A 22,175-nucleotide genomic window follows, 5' to 3' on the forward strand; every position below is an offset into this window, starting at 1 on the left:
CATGAGAAAGAAACCTTGAGAAGAACCAGATTCAAAAGGGAACTCGTCTTTTTCTGGCAGATACTGGATAAAGGGATTATAAATCATTACTGTTCTATTTACATTCTGTTGTCAGATCAAAAGTCAAAGTCCCTCTCACACCAGAATCTGGTCTTCCCAGGCAGTCTCCTGTCCCAGTACTAACCAACTCTTTAAGGTGTATGGATACGGTGTCGATCTCAGTTTCAATAGCTCTCAGCCTCTCACCTATACAGCTAGGGTTACAGTGGGGAGCTAGTCCTCTAGTAACCACGAGAGTTTAACTTCCCCACTCGCATCTGTATTGCAGCATGCATAACCAGACAATAGCAGGTACCATTTTTATGATGGCCTTTGGTATGACTCGAGCCGGAGTAGAACTTGTGATCTCCCGCTCGAGAGGCTGACACACTGACTAGGCCAACAATTATATTCTGTTGTAATATAAAATGTTGTACTATAAAGCCAAACAGTACCAAATGTGATGAAAGGACGTTTTAAGAGTCTCATCTCATCTCATTATCTCTAGCCGCTTTATCCTTCTACAGGGTCACAGGCAAGCTGGAGCCTATCCCAGCTGACTACGGGCGAAAGGCGGGGTACACCCTGGACAAGTCGCCAGGTCATCACAGACGTTTTAAGAGTTCCCTATTCAATTTGGATAGTCTGGTACATCATTCTTTAGACACCATAGCATAGCATGATCTTCTGGAAACAGATGTGGCCTCCAGCAGGAAACATGCAGTATAGTACCATTATAACCCCTTTGGGCATAACGTGTACAATTGTACACATGAAGTTCCATAGCATTTTTCCTTGTGTCCGAAGTGGATAACAGGAAGCTCCACTATAATCAGAGTTGAATCGGCACTCACTTTTGGAATGCCTCTTGTCCTGGATGTGCTCCATCAGGTATGGATTCAGAGTGATAGACTTATTTAGCATGACTTCAGAATTCAATGTTTCATCTAACCAAAGAAGAAGTACAATTATTTAGCTTTTCATTTCATTGATTACACTTAGAATAATCAAGGACAATAAGCGTCCTGTTGTTTTTAACATAAAAATGTGTTCTGCACATGAAATACAATTTATTCTGTGGTGCTCTAGTGTCACTATTGGTTATAAAGTAATATAAGCCACCTTTACACAATTGCTAAAGTAGATTTGGGGGGGGGGGGGGGACCACACAATTCAAGAAACATAAAATACAATAGGTTTATTTGCAGCCAGCCAGCATATCTTTGGTCAAAGTGGAGAGAGGTACAGCATAGTCCCAAAGAAGGGCAGAAAGTCCAAACAGCACTCAGTTTCTTAAACTAAGCAAAAATGGTTACCAATGCAATACATAAAACATTTACAAATATGCATGCTTCTCAGACGATGCACAAGTGGACAGTGAATCACACACAAATTACTTATGAAATTCCTTAGAGGTTAGGATAACCGTGACGTGCACATTTGGGCACACACATAAGCTTCATGAAATTAAATTTTAAAAAACAAACAGTCTAATCCGTTGCATACTGGAACGCTTTAATAGATGCACATGTTCTGTAGCGGTCTTTCAATTCTGAAATAACTGATAAAATAAAATTAATTGGAAACAAATTTTAGCATTTCCTCTCATGAATCCATTACCACTGCACAGTGCTGATTAATAGGAAAAGACTAGGAAAAGAAAAAAAAAAAAACAACCCTAAACTCCGTCTTGCAGTGTTACGAGATCTCAAGGTTCCTTCACACTAATGCTTAACCAGTGCATATCATCTAAAATCTGAACAGAATGTTCCTGGCAAACATTCCCGATACATGTTCTTCACAATAAATACTCAACACAGACACAAAAATATCAGTGATAGAACAAGGAACTAAGATGTCCTTTTGGACACTGTGTATGCGCACAGGATGTGACAAATACTCAAACTACATGATTATAAGCAGGTCCACAAATCAGTCATGGTCTTCTTGAGAGTCTAGTTGGAAAGGTCAGCATTGTTGTTGGGGCTGCCGTATTTATAGTGAATAACCAGAAGCACCAGACCCAGGACAAAGCATATAGAACCCACAGTCATGTAAGCAATGCCCAGGAATGGGTTCTTCCCACCCATCCAGGTGATGGTGCTGAGGACCATGCGTTTGCGGCCATCAAAACTAATTACCGGATAGTCTGGGTTCATAGAGTTAAGGAATCATCATCATGAACATTTTCAGCACTTTAACACTGTAGTGTACGGAAGCCGAGAGAGGCCCTTCATATAATCCTTTTTTTTTTTAAATTCACCTTGTTATCCCGAGATAACGACATAATTAATTCAGTATCTCGAGAAAACAACACAACTAATTCGAGATCTCAAGAAAACAAATCCGTTATTCCGTGATCTCGAGAAAACAAAAACAATTATTCCGTGATCTCAAGAAAACAAAACAATTATTTCACGATCTCGAGTAAACAGCTGAGAAATGGTTCATTCAGGTGCGCCAAGAGACTTGTGATATGCTGACTTTGGGGCTATTTCTCATTCTGTATAGACGCAACTTTGGTCATTAGAATGTCTGGAATAATCGATCACCTAATAAGGCAATATTTTGATCAGGGGTTGACACAGGGAGAGATTGTATTAAGTCTTTTAATAAGGGATAATTTCAAAATTAGTCCACGGCACCTCCGCAGAAGACTGGCCCGGCTTCGTCTCTACTGACGGAGATACAGTGATCCAGCTGAGATCATGAAATAATTGTTTTGTTTTCTCCAGATCTCGGAATAACGGTTTTGTTTTCTCGAGATCTCGAATTAGTTGTGTTGTTTTCTCGAGATCCTGAACTAATTATGTCGTTATCTCGGGATAACAAGGTGAATTAAAAAAAAAAAAAAAAAAAGATTATATGAAGGGCCTCTCGCGGCTTCCGTAGTATTGTTCCAAGCTAGTGTTTAAACTTGTAGAAAATGTCAAATACTGCATGACCTGCTTCTTTTTAATCTGAAGGATATATAAATCTTTTGTAATGCAAGAGCTTTCATTGTCCAAGTCATAAACAAGACTAGACAAATCTAGCATTACCAGACTGCAGCTCACCAATCAAACAAATGAGAAAAGTCATTCATGTCACTAGAACAATGAGTGATGCATTGATATGGAAACAGTTATCTTATACACAAAATGGGCTACGATGCATTTCTGTTTTGAAATACCATGACTCTTGCATCACTGCTAGCACTGTTTATATTTGGCAGTACAGCAAGACAGGAACAGTGAACATTTGTTTTTCAGTCTTACAATAAAATCATAGTGCTGGGCTAATGTTAGATTGGGTGTCCGTTTCTGTCAACAGGTATTTTCTTACCATCATAGTAGCTGAAGCATACATATAGACAAAGCATACAGTCTGATGCCTGTCTCCAGCTTGGAAAAGGAGCTTTGCAAGTGTTTTGACATGTGAGATGAACATCGAAGACGTTCATTTTCAGGAACTCATGCACAGACCATGTGCAAATTGGTGCCATTATCATTATAAAGGATGAACAAAAGTGAAAGGAAAGAAACTTCAAATTTGATGCATTATATGGAAGGATACTGTAAGTAACTTCCAGTGTGTAGTTCCCATGAGGAAGTGTTGGAGCCCGGCGGTCCCTATTTTTCTGGATGATGCGATACAACTTCCTGAAGTTGGGGAGAGCAGCTGTTCTCATCCACACTATGAAGTCCTCATTGATGAAACCATTGTCGTCAGGGTCAGAGGGATCTAGCTCATAGGCAGGCCTGTGCCAGCTGATAGGTTGGGCAGTACCTATAATACAACCAATTACATCACTTTCCAGCCACAAAGCACAAGCAAAAAACAAGCAATTTTTTCTGAGCTTTAAAGAGGAGACATACCCTACAAACTTCTGAAAATAGCTTAAAAAAATATCCTGCAAAATTTCACTCACTCAGTGATATACAAGGAAAAGTCTAAAGTCTAGTGTATAAAGCAGCACAAACAGTGTGAGGACAGAGTCCAAGTTCACTTCTATTCCATCTTTTATACACACACACACACACACACACACACACACACACACACACACACGTGCATCTCAAAAAATTAGAATACCATGAAAAAGTTCATTTTTTCATAATTTAATTAAAAAAGGTAAACTTTCATATATTCTATATTCATTACATGTAAAGTGAAATGTTAAAAGCCTTTTATTTTATTTTATTTTATTTTGATGATTATGGCTTAGAGCTCATGAAAATCAGAAATCCAGTATCTCAAATTATTAGAATATTCCCTAAGATCAACCAAAAATAGGATTTACAATACAGAAATGTCCAACTTCTCATCTCATTATCTCTAGCCGCTTTATCCTTCTACAGGGTCGCAGGCAAGCTGGAGCCTATCCCAGCTGACTACGGGCGAAAGGCGGGGTACACCCTGGACAAGTCGCCAGGTCATCACAGGGCTGACACATAGACACAGACAACCATTCACACTCACACCTACGGTCAATTTAGAGTCACCAGTTAACCTAACCTGCATGTCTTTGGACTGTGGGGGAAACCGGAGCACCCGGAGGAAACCCACGCGGACACGGGGAGAACATGCAAACTCCACACAGAAAGGCCCTCGCCGGCCCCGGGGCTCGAACCCAGGACCTTCTTGCTGTGAGGCGACAGCGCTAACCACTACACCACCGTGCCGCCCCTGTCCAACTTCTGAAAAGTATATTCATTTATACACTCAATACTTGGTTGGGGCTCCTTTACCATGAATTACGGTACTGTATCAATGCAGTGTGGCATGGAGGTGATCAGTCTGTGGCACTGCTGAGGTGTTATTGAAGCCCAGGTTGCTTTGAGAGTGGCCTTCAGCGTATCTGTATTTTTGGGTCGGGCGTTTCTCATCTTCCCATAGATTCTTTATGGGGTTCAGGCCAGGCAAGTTGGCTGGCCAATCAAACACAGTAATATGGTCAGCAAACCATTTGGTAGTAGTTTTGGCACTGTGGGTAGGTGCTTAGTCCTGCTGGAAAAGGAAATCAGCAGCTCCAAAAAGCTCGTCAGCAGATGGAAGCATGAAGTGCTCTAAAATCTCCTGGTAGATGGCTGTGTTGACTTTGGACTTGATAAAATACAGTGGACCAACACCAGCAGATGACATGGCACCCCAAATCATCACAGACTGTGGAAACTTCACACTGGGCTTCAAACACCTTGGATTCTGTGCCTCTCCACTCTTCCTCCAGACTCTAGAACCGTGATTTCCAAATTAAATGCAAAATGTACTTTCATCTGAAAAGAGGACTTTGGACCACTCAGCAACAGTCCATTTCTTTCTCTCCTTAGCCCAGATAAGACACTTCTGACGTTGTCTCTGGCTCAGGAGTAGCTTGATATTAGGAATGCGAAAGTTGTATCCCCTTTCTTGAAGATGTCTGTTCGTGATGGGTCTTGATACACTGACACCAGCCTCAGTCCACTCCTTGTGAAGCTCTCCCAAGTTCTTGAATCAACTTTTCTTGAAAATCCTCTCAAGACTGCGGCCATCCCTGTTGCTTGTGCACCTTTTCCAGCCACCCTTTTCAGCAATGACCTTTTGTGGCTTACCCTCCTTGTGGAGGGCATCAGCGATCATCTTCTGGACAACAGTCAAGTCAGCAGTCTTCCCCATGATTGTGGTTGTGTGTACTGAACTAGACCGAGAGATACACTGTGTTCATACTGTTTTACTCAAACTCGAAATGAAATATTCTAATATTTTGAGATTTTTTTTTTAATGTTTTTGTACTGTATGCCATACTGATTAAAATAGAAAAATGCTTGAAACATTTTAGTTTGTGTGTAATGAGTCTATAATAGGGCGGCACGGTGGTGTAGTGGTTAGCGCTGTCGCCTCACAGCAAGAAGGTCCGGGTTCGAGCCCCGTGGCCGGCAAGGGCCTTTCTGTGTGGAGTTTGCATGTTCTCCCCGTGTCCGCGTGGGTTTCCTCCGAGTGCTCCGGTTTCCCCCACAGTCCAAAGACATGCAGGTTAGGTTAACTGGTGACTCTAAATTGACCGTAGGTGTGAATGTGAGTGTGAATGGTTGTCTGTGTCTATGTGTCAACCCTGTGATGACCTGGCGACTTGTCCAGGGTGTACCCCGCCTTTCGCCCGTAGTCAGCTGGGATAGGCTCCAGCTTGCCTGCGACCCTGTAGAACAGGATAAAGCGGCTACAGATAATGAGATGAGAGGAGTCTATAATATATAACATTTTCACTTTCTTAAATAACTGATGGAAAATATTGAACTTTTTCACAATATTCTCATTTTTTGAGATGCACTAGTATTTGTATTCATTTATTTCTTTTTATTTCACTTTTCTCCAGTAACACACCTCCACACCTCAGGGCCTTTTAAAAGATACAAATTTACCTAGCAGCATCTTTTTAGAAAGAGGACGGAAACTGGAAAACCCAAAGAAACAGAACATAAAACATACCGTTCCATTGATAATTTTGTCACAGCTCAATCTCTTCAAGAGTTTCAAAATACCTTGAAATGCTGCTGTGAGGTTGTCTCCTGCAGGGTTCCTGAACTTAACATGTTTGTCAGTCCACCATGCAATGCCCTTCTTCACAAGAGGAATACGAGTTTTATTCCCATTGTCTTGCATATAAAACAGCTCAAATGAGTCTAAGAGTGCAACAACAGACAGAAAAACAAGATCTTAGAGTTCAGCCTTCCATTTCAATTATACATACAGTACCAGCCAAATGTTTTGGACACACCTAATTCAAATGGGGTTTTTTTCTTCTTTATTTTATTAAATTAGACACATCATGCCTGAAAGGAACGATGGAGGTCGTTTCTCTCTACTTAGCTGACATAATATGGATTACTACAGTTGTGGAATAGGACCATTTACTGTATTTTTACTATTTACTGGTTGATCTCAGATGCATTAAGGCAGCAAGAAATTGCACTAATTAACTTTTGATTGAAAAGCATTCCAGGTGACTACCTTATGATGCTGGTTAGAATAATGTCAATAGCGTGCAAAGCGTCAAGGTAAAAAGCTGGCTACTTTGAAGACTCCAAACTATGAAAACATATTTTGTATTTTTTTTAAACACCTCTTACCACATAATTCCATACATGTTCTGTGTTATTTCATAGTTTTGATGCAGAGACTCAGATTGTTTTGCAGGTCAAGGGGCCCTGTGGGCCCCTCCTGGGGAAAAAACAGGGGCCCGTTTCTACAATGGGGGGCCCAGTGATTATCCTTCAGTTGAAGTGAACCTAGTGAGTGAAGCGAGCCCAATGAACAGCTGGGGCAGCCCAGGGGCTGTTTTTTTCTTCTCAATTCTGTTTTTTTTTGGTATTAGAAGCCATATGAAGCAATGTAGATGACAAAAATCAATGCTTCAACCAAATATATTGAGATATTGTTTAATCAGTGGCAATATTTTGGAATTCAACCACAGGCCACTATATATCACATCCTCCTTGTAAATTATAGCACAAGAATGGGTTTGTTTTTTGCATGCTGTGACTGTCTAATTCTGCTCGTCTCTAATCATCTCTACTTCTAATTTCATTAATTTATTTTATTAACTTGTTTTCAGTTTGGTGTAGGTCTATAGTAGTAGTAGTAGTCACCAGTGGTAGTGGTAGTAGTGGTTGCTGTTGTAGTAGCTGATGTTGCAGTAGTAGTTGTTGTAAATCTAGTATGACTAATTACCTTGGGTATCAGGGGTATCAGTTTTTTCAGGTGAATGTACTCTCTTTCTGCCAAAGAATGACAAAATAGATGTATTTTTTCTTTTCTCTTTCGAATATTCGTGCATAGACCGTAAGACGCCACCTAGCGAAAGACTTGGATCAAGTTTTACTCGCTTAGGACGCTACAAACAGGGCGGCGTAAATACACGAACGGGTCCGACGTATATTCAATATGGGGGCGGTCAAAACAAATTCACCCGATGCTGAAATCTGTTGAATAGCCAGATAATTATGTTGGAAGTTGCATATTTGTGCAGGATTTTCGATATTGAGACCATGAAGTCAAGTAATACGCCACGAAACGTTCCAAATAGGGTATAAAATGCTCGCGTCCATATTGGCCCCTGCCTCTCTCGACAATGCGTTCATTATTCAAAATAGTGCGTCTTAGATGCGGGCGCGCCAACAATCTGAGTCTCTGTTGATGTCTTCAGTATTGTTCCACAATGTAGAAAATCTCATCTCATCATCTGTAGCCGCTTTATCCTGTTCTACAGGGTCACAGGCAAGCTGGAGCCTATCCCAGCTGACTACGGGTGAAAGGCGGGGTACACCCTGGACAAGTCGCCAGGTCATCACAGGGCTGACACATAGACACAGACAAACATTCACACTCACATTCACACCTACGGTCAATTTAGAGTCACCAGTTAACCTAACCTGCATGTCTTTGGACTGTGGGGGAAACCGGAGCACCCGGAGGAAACCCACGCGGACACGGGGAGAACATGCAAACTCCACACAGAAAGGCCCTCGCCGGCCACGGGGCTCGAACCCGGACCTTCTTGCTGCGAGGCGACAGCGCTAACCACTACACCACCGTGCCGCCATGTAGAAAATATTTTTAAAAAAATAAAAATACAGAAAAACCTACGAGTAGGTGTGGCCAAATTTTTGACTGGTACCGTACATATACATTAATAAAATATGTATACGTCAATATCTATTATTTCTTCAAAAACTGGATTACAACTTCATTACCATTAAAAAGACTGTTGGCAATTGCACCACATGGTGCTATGGGCACGTTGTTATTGTAGTCGTATGGTGAGCAAACTTGGCTGGGATGCTGTTTCAATAGATCAAGACATACAGATTAAAACATCTTCATGCAAAAGACATTTCGAAACCAAGCTATTACAACCATCTTACAGTTAAGGCGTATGTGTTTCCATTTAGCTGCCGGTCATCTCTCGACTTGACATAACGCCTGTGATTTTGATAGAAGTTGGACAGTCCGTAGTACATGAAGACATTGCCCTAGGAGAGCAGAATACAATTCAAACCCACTGAGTTTGATAAAATACACTATTCACCATGTCTAAAAAATTTACTGAACAGAAAACAGTTTAGTAAACTTATGATACAAAAACAGTATGGATGTGTGTGTAAAACAAATTTACACAATTCTTACACCAGTCTTAAAAATAAAAATAATCAAAACGTAAACAATATGTTTGCTGCCATAAATTTCACCCCTTTGTTTATCCCTCACAAATAATAAAGCATGCAAAATGTATGCTGAAATTGTCATATACTTACTTACTTGCCTCAAAGCAAGCCAAGTTGTTGAGAAATCTTAAATTTACCTGTCTAAGCAGTGTCTGACACTGTAGGACTCGCCCACATGGACAATTTGAGTAAATTTGTTTTCACCCTGAACCATCCCTTTAAGAATGCGGACACTCCACTAGATGCATATTACTGCCTCCGAACTTCCTCACTCAATTTCTGTAGCTGTTTTAACCTAATCAGGGTCGTGGTGAATCCTATCCCAGGAACACCGGGTCTGAGGTGGGAATATACCCTAGATGGATGGATGCCAGTCCCTCATAGTGCTCCATGCACGCATAAATACACTCACTCACCCACCCACCCACTCATTTCACACCTAGGAACAATTTATCTTAACCAATTCCCCTATTAACATTTTTTTTTTTAAAGAAGTGGGAGGAAATTGGAGAACCCAGAGGAAACAGCACAGACAAAGGGACAATATGCACAGATGGCAACTGAAGCACAAAATTAAAATGAATCCTGGGACCCTGGAGCTGAAAGACAGCATTGCAATCCACTGTGACACCGCACTGCAGCACCCGGGCCTTTAAACTGCAAATGAATAATGAATGAAATTCAAGGCCTGAGTGTTATGTTCACGGCCAGTTTTATAGATTACACCAAATGGACCCGTGACTAAAAATACCCAGCTGTAAATAAGTTAGAGTTTGGAGAGTATCCCACTTCCATACTTGTAGAAAAACGTCATGAGCTTACCTCAAAAGACTCTCGGAGCGTGAAGGGTACCGAGCATTTGCATGACTGGTTCGACCCGAAGGGCTGTGTGCAGCTGAAGCATGGACTGCTTTTTTCAACACCAGTGTAATCGATCTGAAACAAAAGCGCAGGTATGGTATGTTAACATGATTTGTTTGTTGCCTGTCAGGTTCTACAAGCTAGACAAATCACTAGGCTTTATTTGCCTCAGCAGATGCAGAGTTTACACTGAGGATGGATCACTTTATTTAAAACAAACAAACCCTCAATTAATAAATACAGGTTTATATACACTAATATTAAAAAAAAAAAAAAAAAAAAAAAAAACATAGGGACATATCTGTGTGTGTTAGATGTACAGTGAGGAACAACACCAAACATTCAAACAAATCCTTTATAAAGAAAACAAGCTTTAAGAGTATTCTCTCTCTCTCTCTGGTCCGCGTCACGAATGACAAATGGAGTCTCTCAGCTGACGTCTTTGACGGCACCTTTGAGATCTAAGGCCAAGCTGTTCCTCAGCGTGGGCATGGCCTCTTTCCATCTGGTTACACCAGGCATCCCTGTCTGTGGTGAGGTTGTGCCATGAGGTCAAGACGAACCCAAATACCTTCAGGTCTTCCTTGATGCAATCCTTCAAGTCAAGTCAAATTTATTTGTATAGCGCGTTTAACAATAGACATTGCCACAAAGCAGCTTTACAGAATTTCAATGACTTAAAACATGAGCTAATTTTATCCCTAATCTATCCCCAATGAGCGAGCCTGTGGCGACGGTGGCAAGGAAAAACTCCCTCAGACGACATGAGGAAGAAACCTCGAGAGGAACCAGACTCAAAAGGGAACCCATCCTCATTTGAGCAACAACAGACAACATGCCTATAACATTAACAGTTTTAACATGAAGTCAGTTTCGTTGATGTTCTAACTCTTCACTTGATGGAAACTTAAGTGCAAAACTGTTCATGATAACTGCAGTCCTAAAGTCAACTGTAGTCCTCAGCCATAAAAGCATTACTGTAAGTGTCCAGAACATCTTCCAAGACGCTCCTTCCATCGTTTCCTTGGGTGACCTCTGCTTCTCTTGCCTTATGCCATCTCGCAAAATAGTAATTGTTCGGGGATGCGATTGTCCTCCTCTATTGCTGTGACTTATGGTCTCAATGGTGGAGGTCTTTGCTCTATTGAGGACTTCTCAGTTTGTCTTCTTGTGCCACCATCTGATTTTAATTATCTGGCGTAGAGAACGCTGATGGAATGCTTCCAGACTTTTGAGATGGTGTTTGAGAGTGACATCTCATTATATTCTTCATCCAAAGGTGAAGTAACATTGCGCTCAGGCGACAATTCCATATTCAGGGGCATAGGTAGGATTTGGGGGGGGGGGGGGGGGTCACACACTGACTGGCAGCCTGAGTACATTATATAACAAAAAGTAATTACCATTGCTAGTTTTAGGTAGCTTAGAAACCGGCTCTTCCATTATTGCTGTTTCTTCCACGTTTTCTTGATGTTGCGTTCTAGAAACGGCACTAAAACTTAGCTTCGAAAAAAATATATAATAAATTGCGGGCGGCACGGTGGTGTAGTGGTTAGCGCTGTCGCCTCACAGCAAGAAGGTCCGGGTTCGAGCCCCGTGGCCGGCGAGGGCCTTTCTGTGTGGAGTTTGCATGTTCTCCCCGTGTCCGCGTGGGTTTCCTCCGGGTGCTCCGGTTTCCCCCACAGTCCAAAGACATGCAGGTTAGGTTAACTGGTGACTCTAAATTGACCGTAGGTGTGAATGTGAGTGTGAATGGTTGTCTGTGTCTATGTGTCAGCCCTGTGATGACCTGGCGACTTGTCCAGGGTGTACCCCGCCTTTCGCCCGTAGTCAGCTGGGATAGGCTCCAGCTTGCCTGCGACCCTGTAGAACAGGATAAAGTGGCTAGAGATAATGAGATGAGATAATAAATTGCTTACCTCTCTTCACGTCGAAAGAAGGAGGAAAGTTTCGCTCGTTTTGACATGGCGAACTATTAACACAACAGGAAATACTTGTAATTCGCAACTAAAAAGACTGCAGCTACACTGGCAGCTTGAACATGCTTTCTAGTGCGATTCTGTTGCACTTGCGCAGAACTGTGTCAGTCGTGTGCGCCTTGGCTCGTGCACCTGAAGGCGCGCCTCGGGCTGCGCGCGCACACCTAACGAGCTCCGGCACGTGCGCAGTTAACAAAGAACACCTGTCTTTAAATCAATGAACTATGTTTGGACTATTTAAGGACTGCGCCCATACAAGGACGATGCGAAGTATTACACCGCGTCTAGTGTGCCTTCCAGAGCCTCGTTTCCTTTCCCTGTTCTTGTTGACCTCCTGGTTTTTCGACTCCCGTTTCTCGTCCCTTGATCTTGTATAGTTTTGCCTCTGATATTCTGTCCACGACTCGATTGACCTCCTGCCTGTTTCCTTGATTACGACTTTGTCTGCTGTTTCGGACTGTTTGCCTGTTGTGTGCGTTTCACGCACTTTATGCTCATATTGCACTGTGTATTATTTAACATATCTGCGCTTACATCCGCCTCTCCCGCACACACTCTGACAAACTGGGTTTTCACGCCCAAACCACAGGAAGTTCATACAAGGTTACAGAAACCCTAAAGAGGCTGAGGTGACAAACTAGTTAAAAAAAAAAATGGAAAAATTACAGTGGGTGCTTTTCTAATATTCTTATGCGGCTATTGAAAAAAAATCTATGGTCCGACAAGGGGGGGGGGGGTCACGGGCACCCCAGGACCCCTCCCTAGCTACGCCCCTGATATTTCAATGCAAAATCGCTACCTGCTAAACTTGGTCTTCGAGCTGGGCGATAAATCGATTTTATCGATTAATTTGAATTTACAGTTAAGGACGATGTGTTTTTATGAAATTGTTTTCTCTCGGTTCTAACTTCCGCCACCGACACTCCCCTCTGCGCATGTGCAGAACGGATCAGGCAGCAGGGATGGATCGGGCACCGACACTATAGCCCTCCTCCCACACGCTTGCCATAGACACACACAAACAACATGGCAGCGATTGGGGGAAAGCCGCAGCTTGTGCCCAAGAAAGGGGTAACTTCCTCCGTGATCTGGAATTGGTTCGGTTTTGCAGCGTTGGACGCACACCAAACAAGTCCTCGTTGTAAGGTGTTTGAAAACGGTTGCTTCCAAAGGAAGCAGCATGACAAATTTATTCCAACACCTTAAACAGAAGCATGCAGCAGAGCGGGAGAAGTGCTGCTCCCAGCGGAATGAAAACAGTCGCAGCACTAGCACACCATCCAAAGTCAAGCAAGCAACCGTCCCAGACATTTTTGAACTGTGTGCCTTCCTCCGGGTGCTCCGGTTTCCTCCACAATCCAAAGACATGTAGTTGGCCTTGGGCTGAAGTGCCCTTGAGCAAGGTACCTGACCCCTGACTGCTCCCCAGGCACTCTGGTGTGGCTGCCCACTGCTCCGAGTGTGTTCACTGCTTCAGTTGGGTTAAATGTAGAGGATGAATTTCGCTGTGCTTAAAAAGTGTGCATGTGACAAAGGTTTCTTCTTCTTATGATAAGAATGGGGCACAGTGGAAGGCAATCACAGATGCTATCGCAATGTTCTCATCTACAAGCTTGTTTTTTGGCTTCTGATTGCACTTTAACCCCAAAGGGGAAATTTAAGTGAAAACCAAAAGGTAAAACTTGTTTTGAACCATTTCTTTGTCATCTGTAGTTTCATTTTTAGTATGTGTGTGCGGGTGGAACACGATTAAAATCGAAAATCGGATTTTTTGTGAAAAAAATTGAAGATTTTTTTAGGCCATATCGCCCAGCTCTACTTGGTCTACGTAGACACTGAACCCATGCAGGGTCTCTCAGCCTGCTGGCGGATCCGCATGTGACGTCACGAATCTGGATCGATATGGCTCCAGACTCCCTTGGGATTTTTCCAGACGCGTTTTGTTATTTAAATTTTTTTCTGCTGTAGACAGATGGCCTTGTGCAAAATCACCCTTTTGGATGAGTGTATAAAGAGACATACTTTCATATTAAAAAAACCCACTAAATTGGTCCAGGATATAGCCACTTGGTCCAGGGCGGCACGGTGGTGTAGTGGTTAGCACGGTCGCCTCACAGCAAGAAGGTCCAGGTTCGAGCCCCGTGGCCGGCAAGGGCCTTTCTGTGCGGAGTTTGCATGTTCTCCCCGTGTCCGCGTGGGTTTCCTCCGGGTGCTCTGGTTTCCCCCACAGTCCAAAGACATGCAGGTTAGGTTAGCTGGTGACTCTAAATTGACCGTAGGTGTGAATGTGAATGGTTGTCTGTGTCTATGTGTCAGCCCTGTGATGACCTGGCGACTTGTCCAGGGTGTACCCCGCTTTTCGCCTGTAGTCAGCTGGGATAGGCTCCAGCTTGCCTGCGACCCTCTAGAACAGGATAAAGCGGCTAGAGATAATGAGATGAGACACTAAGGGTGTTTTCACACTTGGTCCCTTTCAGCCATCTAACCGAACTCAGATCGATGACTCAGCATTTTTTGCGCATATGTGAACACTCCAACCGTACCCAGACCCCTTTAAAGCGAACCGAACTGAGACCACCTCAGGAGGTGGTCTCAGTACGGTTCGCTAAAAATCAACGGTACGGTTCACCTAATCTGCACATTGTGAACAAAAAGCGCACCGGATTCACTTCGCCTTTTTCACTGTAGTTTAACCTTCTACGTTTGCCGTAGTTGGTCACGTGACTGTAGCAGGGAAACTCAACTTCCTTTTGCAACTTACCACAGCCGCTTTACAGTTCTCTGAACTTACTGACTGATGAGTCGGCCACAATAATATACATGTGTGTGGATTAAGGAAAATAAATTTTATATATATCATTATCTCTAGCCGCTTTATCCTTCTACAGGGTCACAGGCAAGCTGGAGCCTATCCCAGCTGACTACGGGCAAAAGGCGGGGTACACCCTGGACAAGTCGCCAGGTCATCACAGGGCTGACACATAGACACAGACAACCATTCACACCGACGGTCAATTTAGAGTCACCAGTTAACCTAACCTGCATGTCTTTGGGCTGCGGGGGAAACCGGAGCACCCGGAGGAAACCCACGCGGACACGGGGAGAACATGCAAACTCCGCACAGAAAGGCCCTCGCCGGCCCCAGGATCTTCTTGCTGTGAGGCGACAGCGCTAACCACTACACCACCGTGCCGCCCTATATATATTAAAAAAAAATAAAGAATAAATTTATTTTCCTTAATCCGCACTATTTTGATCAAAGAATACAGCAGGGCAAGCATGGCAGCAGACATTTTGATTCAAGAGAAAATTACCCAGAATTCCGTGCACTAGGGGTCTGAGGGCTCTAGAGGACCTGGTGTGAACAGAAAGAGGACTGAGGCCCCATCAAAGCTTAACTGGACCAGAAAGAGAACCCAGTCCTCTTTGTAATAAATTCACAGTGTGAACACAAAAAGAACAGAGTTCTTTTTCTGTTGGTCCACTTTTTGGTCCACTTAAAGAGGACTGAGTCTGGTTCCTTTAAAGGGGACCAGGTGTGAAAACACCCAAAATTGGTCCAGGGTGGCACGGTGGTGTAGTGGTTAGCACGGTCGCCTCACAGCAAGAAGGTTCTGGGTTTGAACCCAGCGGCCAGCGAGAACCTTTCTGTGTGGAGTTTCCATGTTGTCTGCGTGGGTTTCCTCTGGGTGCTCCGGTTTCCCCCGCAGTCCAAAGACATGCAGGTTAGGTTAACTGGTGACTCTAAATTGACCGTAGGTGTGAATGTGAGTGTGAATGGTTGTCTGTGTCTCTGTGTCAGCCCTGTGATGACCTGGCGACTTGTCCAGGGTGTACCCCGCCTTTCGCCCGTAGTCAGCTGGGATAGGCTCCAGCTTGCCTGCGACCCTGTAGAACAGGATAAAGCGGCTACAGATAATGAGATGAGATGAGACACTAAATTGGTCCAGGGCAGCATGGTGGTGTAGTGGTTAGCACTGTCGCCTCACAGCGTTCGAACCCAGTGGCCGGCAAGAACCTTTCTGTGTGGAGTTTGCATGTTGTCTGCGTGGGTTTCCTCCGGGTGCTCCGGTTTCCCTCACAGTCCAAAGACATGCGGTTAGGTTAATATGGGACGGCTTGAGCGAGGCACTTAACTTAGCATGGCTGCCCACTGCTCTGGGTATGTATGTGTGTGTGTGTGTGTGTGTGTGTGTGTTCACTGCTTCAGATGGGTTAAATGCAGAGAGGAAAATTCACAAGTGTGTGATGAATAAAGTCTTTAACAATAACCAGAACTAAAGTCCTTCAGAGAAATAGAATAGAATAAGAAACCTGACCTCAATCACACAAATAGACCGATTTAAACCGTTGACCTGATATAGAACCGCAACTTTTATTCGTACCTCGAACTCTCTGATAGTGTTGGAGGTGACGAAGAGCCCGATGCCAATCGGGATGAAGAGGAGGCCGATGATGAAGAAGGCAGGGAGCACAGAGCCGGCTGTAAGGACCGGCTGCCAGGCTGGAAGGCGCTGCTGTTTAAACGCCGTGTTGTCCGGTTTATTGCTCCTCTCATCACCTGAAGCGGCGGATCCTGAGCGGTGACCGTCCTCCTCCTTCGCGCTGTAAACGGACGCCATCATGGATGTTTCCGAACTCAATAAAAATCCTCTGTTAACTGACTAAACGCACATCAACCGAAAATAAATGACCTTTTACTAACTGCGAGAGTTGTTATGGACTGATTAGATGTAAACAGAGGCGCTTTACCGGTAACCGGACCTGCTTCTCCTTGAAACTCTACAAGGCTGTAAATAAGGAAGTGATTTCAGCCAATAGTGTGTAAGATACGTAAGACTGTAGGAATATTTAATAAGCTCGCCCCGCCCACCTGTTTTAATCAGGAAAGAGGTGCCTGAGGCTCATAGCCTGATGCTAAGATCAGAATCAGAATTAGAATCATGTTTGTTGACACACACAAAACGAATTTGGTGTCTCTCTAGCGATACAGAAAAGGAAAATAGTGTGAATATACTGTATGTATAAGTTCAGGGGCGCCGCCAGAAATTTTGGGCCCCATGAAAGATTAGAATTTCGGGCCCCCCAACTTTGCCCACCCTCGTCACAATTGCACTATTGTCATTATTTGACTTTTGATAGCCCATGGACCTTGAGTTTGTGACTTTGTTACTGCATTTTATGTATTAACCTACCAGGGACTAGATGAAAACTGGTCAGTGACTAATTCTGGTGCATTTACAATCACAAATGAAAATTCAAGATTTTGCCACATGCCTTCTTGTGCTAGGACAATTGGTACAAATGTTACCCATAAAAGACTATAAATTTATTTCAAAGTGACACTGAGTGACATTTCAATTTGATCAATTACTGTACGTACGTATTTCTTCATATGTTGTAACCTCTATCCCTCTTTTATGTGTGCTGCGCTTTCTCCAGCTCTTCAATTTGAAACCAATGGTTTAGAACGTGTGAACATTCCACACATGTAACCATGTCAAACACTTGACTGGTGTCCGTTATTAGCAACACTTTAATCTAGCAAACTGTATATGGCACTCGCTCATTAAAAACTTCAGTTCTAAAGCATTTATGGGTTGTATTGCTGCTTACCTCCTTCTCCAAAGGGGGGTTCAGTGGTTTGGTAGGGCGGAGGTCCCCCTGAGGCTGAATCTCTGCATATTTAGGGCACGCCATTAGTTATGAAACTGGTTATTAGCACTAGTTATTAGCACCAGCATAATGTAATATTTCATCTTGTTTATCACACAAATCAGTTCAGTTATTAAAATGGAAAAAATGTCACTGTACAAACTGTAAAAGTGTTCTCTTGATAGGCTAATCCAACCACGTTCATACTGTTCATTTACCATTTGCTAATATTTTGAACACACACGTGAGCGATAGCTACCTTTCTTTGGGAAAAACTGAGTGACCAGTTGCCTGCCTCTCCAGTCCCTCTCAGCTTTCAGCTGCCTTTCTTTACGTTTTTGACAGACAGCCACTCTTCATATTTAGCAATCATAGACTGTACGCACTCCACTGCTGGCTGGGTGGCTGCTGCACTGCGACACAGCAGCAAGTAGCGTTGCACTGATCAGCACACAGATTTAACACATCGCGCTTCTACCAGAACTGGACTGTACCATTTCGCAAAAGGGGGAGGGTTAAATGACAATATGTTGAAGAACTCAAGAAATAGACAACCTTGTTCAATTAGCTCATTTTACCAGATGGAATATTGCATTGTTGTTATTTCAAAAGTCTTATTAAAATCATTAAAAGCATATTATCAGCCCCTTAAAGGGCCCCATGGCAGTGCTGGGCCCCTAGAATTGTTCTAACCTTCCCCCCCTGGCGGCGCCCATGTATAAGTTATGTGTATGTAATGTAACACTGGCGTAACGCAAGTACTTGGGGCCCCCCTGCAGCTACTAAAAGTGTGCCCCCCCCCCCCAAGGCCACCCTGCCACGGCCTCCTCTCTCCCTCTCACTCTCTCTCTGTACATCTCTCTTTTGATTGCTGAAAAGTGTGAAAAAAGTGCCAGGGCTCAGCCCCTGACAGCCCAGGCCCATTTAAACACGTATAGGACTGCCTAACCCATAGGCCTAGATGTTTTGTTAATTCATTCATATTCAGTACACCAGCAGAGTAGGCTATCCATTTATTACAAATAAATCCAACAATAAAAATGGTGTATGACGTGACAAAGCTCACAGTTCATACAGCTCAGTAAGCAGTAACGATAACAGTAACATTAATAACGATAATTACATAAGGTTCAATAAGGTTTAGGAAAATAAAAATGAAACTGTTTTAAAAGCCAGACTATGGTTAAATAAAATACATCATAAGTTTAAGTAAAAGTTTGCATAAAGAATAAATCTGTCAAACACAAGGGTGCAAGCAACTAACATTTACTCACGTTACTGTTATGAGAAGTTTTATGAGTAATATAAAAATTAGTAATTTTAATTTTACTCAAGTAAATTTTGACCTAGGTATCTTATTCAATTACAGTGGAACCAGGCCTGAAAAGGCCTACTGAGTAAAAATGAAATGCAGCACAATAATAAAACAATCTGGCGGAAATGAAAGAAAATTAGGCTACCTTGTGTGCAGTTTTTTTTTTTTTAACTATTTTACATAACCAACCTATCTTGGATCAATGTGTTGGATGATGGCTGGTGGTCATGGAGAACAATATTCAAGAAAAAGAAACATTGAATTATTGAGAAGAAAAATAATAAAAAGTAACTTTTATTCAAATCCCATTTTAAATCAGGTACTTTTTCACTCATTAGCCTCGTTTTAACTGCACTAGTCCCCCCCCCCCCCATGGCCCTACCTGTTAGCGCATCATGAACTGGAGGATAAGGCCTAACTCTCCCAAAAACGGATGAAATTTTGGGCAGTGTGGATGTAAATTCTTCTTTTTTCTTTTTGATTTGCCGCTTTTGAGCACCACTTTTTTCTCTGGTACGCTTCATTGTTGTGTTTATTATTTTCATGTTTCATCGGACTTTTTGGGGGCGGCACGGTGGTGTAGTGGTTAGCGCTGTCGCCTCACAGCAAGAAGGTCCTAGGTCCTGGGTTCGAGCCCCATGGCCGGCGAGGGCCTTTCTGTGTGGAGTTTGCATGTTCTCCCCGTGTCCGCGTGGGTTTCCTCCAGGTGCTCCGGTTTCCCCCACAGTCCAAAGACATGCAGGTTAGGTTAACTGGTGACTCTAAATTGACCGTAGGTGTGAATGGTTGTCTGTGTCTATGTGTCAGCCCTGTGATGACCTGGCAACTTGTCCAGGGTGTACCCTGCCTTTTGCCCGCAGTCAGCTGGGACAGGCTCCAGCTTGCCTGCGACCCTGTAGAAGGATAAAGCGGCTAGAGATAATGAGAATGAGATCGGACTTTTTCGTGCATTGAATCACATCGGGCGACGGGCCCCCCCTAGAGGTCGGCCCCCCCGCCTGGCGGGGGCTGCGGGGGTATACTTTACGCCAGTGTAATGTAAGAAAAATGTACATATACATATATGTAATGGACAATATAGACATTACACAATATAATAATATGCAATCTACAATGATTATTACATCTATCCAGCCATCATCCATAGCCGCTTATCCTGTTCTACAGGGTCGCAGGCAAGCTGGGGCCTATCCCAGCTGACTATGGGCGAGAAGTGGGGTACACCCTGGACAAGTCGCCAGGTTATCACAGGGCTGACACACAGAAACAAACAACCATTCACACTCACATTCACACCTACGAGCCACCAATTAGCCGAACCTGCATGTCTTTGGACTGTGAGGGAAATCCATGCAGACACGGGGAGAACATGCAAACTTCACACAGAAAAGGCTATGTTGGTCACTGGCTTGAACCCAGAACCTTCTTGCTGTGAGACAACAGTGCTAACCACGACACCACTGTGTTGCCCCATACATAATATACAATACCTATATTATACATAATACGTCTAAAATATCTGTATTGTACAATAACTATCTATAATAAACACTATCTATAATATACAGTATCTATATTATGCATAAAAATATATATAATAAGGCAGCACGGTGGTGTAGTGGTTAGCGCTGTTGCCTCACAGCAAGAAGGTCCTGGGCTCAAGCCCAGCGGCTGACGAGGGCCTTTCTGTGTGGAGTTTGCATGTTCTCCCCGTGTCCGCGTGAGTTTCCTCCGGGTGCTCCGGTTTCCCTCACAGTCCAACGACATGCAGGTTAGGTTAACTGGTGGCTCTAAATTGACCGTAGGTGTGAATGTGAGTGTGAATGGTTGTTTGTCTCTGCGTCAGCCCTGCAATAACCTGGCGACTTGTCCAGGGTGTACCCCGCCTCTCGCCCATAGTCAGCTGGGATAGGCTCCAGCTTATCTGCGACCCTGTAGAACAGGATAAAGCAGCTACAGATAATGGGTGGATGAATATATACAATAATATACAATATCAATAATATACAATATCTATAATATATACATTATAAATATGTGTTATAATAGGTGACCATATGATGTAGTATTTGATATAAATATTGTTGTCATATGTCTATAATGTCTGGTTCTTCTACACACCTTGTGCACCTTGGAGTTATCTGTGTAACTGCTTATGACTCCAGTCAGTGTTACTGTCTTCCAAAACTGGCCATAAACATCTATTATCTCCTAACACCTCCTTTCATCACTTCAAGTGAATTTTGTATTTTTTGGACACATTCAGAACACTCATATTTTCCACATCTGAATTGTTCTCCCTCATTATACTGTGCTTTCCACCACGGCTTCAGCTCAGTCATGCAGTCCCAACAGTCTCCTGACTAACAAGCCTGAGGTTAAGCACACCTAACATGGTTGACTGATCTCCTTCATTATAATTGAAAGGAATGGTGTTTGTACTATATTTATCGGTCACTTTGTCTTTGTTGAAGGTCGGATCTCCTATTCTATCACAGTTACCTACATAATTTGAGGTCTAATCACACACCCAGAGATGAACAACCATTAACACTCACAACACCTATGGGCAATTTAGAGTAGCCAGTTGACTTAATCCACGTCTTTGGACTGTGGGATGAAACTGGAGCACCCGGAGGAAACCCACATAGGCCCGGAGAGAACATGCAAACTCCTCACAGAAAGGGCCCAGTTGGCTGTGAGGTTTAAACCCAGAACCTTCTTACTGTACTCACCATTGCACCGCCATGCCGCTCATTACCATATATACTGAATATACTGTTCAATTATTTGAAAATATACAGTAAGTAAGTGTGTAGACTTAAAGTGGGTTGGAATATTTCAGAAATATTGAGCCCACAAAGGTCTGAAATGCCACTGAACATCAAAGTTATTTTCAGGGCCACCTGTCAAGTACACGCTGGTGTTAATATGCTCGCACTGCACCTGTTATACAGTGTATTCCACAATCATACAATAGGTGTATAAGTTTTTGTTATCTACTAATGTATACATTTATAGAAAATACATATGTTGGTGGCACGGTGGTGTAGTGGTTAGCGCTGTTGCCTCACAGCAAGAAGGTCCGGGTTCGAGCCCCGTGGCCGGCGAGGGCCTTTCTGTGCGGAGTTTGCATGTTCTCCCCGT

At 43.3% G+C, this 22,175-nt stretch overlaps 1 protein-coding gene across 1 annotated transcript; it reads right to left on the reverse strand.

The window, feature by feature from the left end:
* Positions 1–1,222: 1,222 nt before the first annotated feature.
* Positions 1,223–16,863, reverse strand: tmem30aa (transmembrane protein 30Aa). The gene is made up of 7 exons (XM_060934328.1): positions 16,444–16,863; positions 10,041–10,154; positions 8,919–9,026; positions 8,748–8,835; positions 6,537–6,677; positions 3,595–3,807; positions 1,223–2,188 (listed from the first exon to the last, which is right to left on the reverse strand). The coding sequence occupies exons 1-7, from the start codon at positions 16,681–16,683 to the stop codon at positions 1,995–1,997; spliced, it is 1,098 nt and encodes a 365-aa protein (XP_060790311.1). The 5' UTR covers positions 16,684–16,863; the 3' UTR covers positions 1,223–1,994.
* Between the last annotated feature and the right edge of the window lie 5,312 nt (positions 16,864–22,175).

Source organism: Neoarius graeffei, chromosome 11 (assembly GCF_027579695.1).
Source record: "Neoarius graeffei isolate fNeoGra1 chromosome 11, fNeoGra1.pri, whole genome shotgun sequence".
Lineage (NCBI taxonomy): Eukaryota > Metazoa > Chordata > Actinopteri > Siluriformes > Ariidae > Neoarius > Neoarius graeffei.

What these genes read in the sequence shown, in the direction of transcription:
- tmem30aa (XM_060934328.1), bottom strand. Translation starts at nt 16,683, where the DNA reads ATGATGGCGTCCGTTTACAGCGCGAAGGAGGAGGACGGTCACCGCTCA. An exon ending in ACACTATCAGAGAGTTCGAG is followed by an intron (nt 10,155 to 16,443) that starts GTACGAATAAAA and finishes CTTTTGTTTCAG; the next exon opens with ATCGATTACACTGGTGTTGA. An exon ending in CACACTGGAAGTTACTTACA is followed by an intron (nt 2,189 to 3,594) that starts GTATCCTTCCAT and finishes CTATGAACCCAG; the next exon opens with ACTATCCGGTAATTAGTTTT.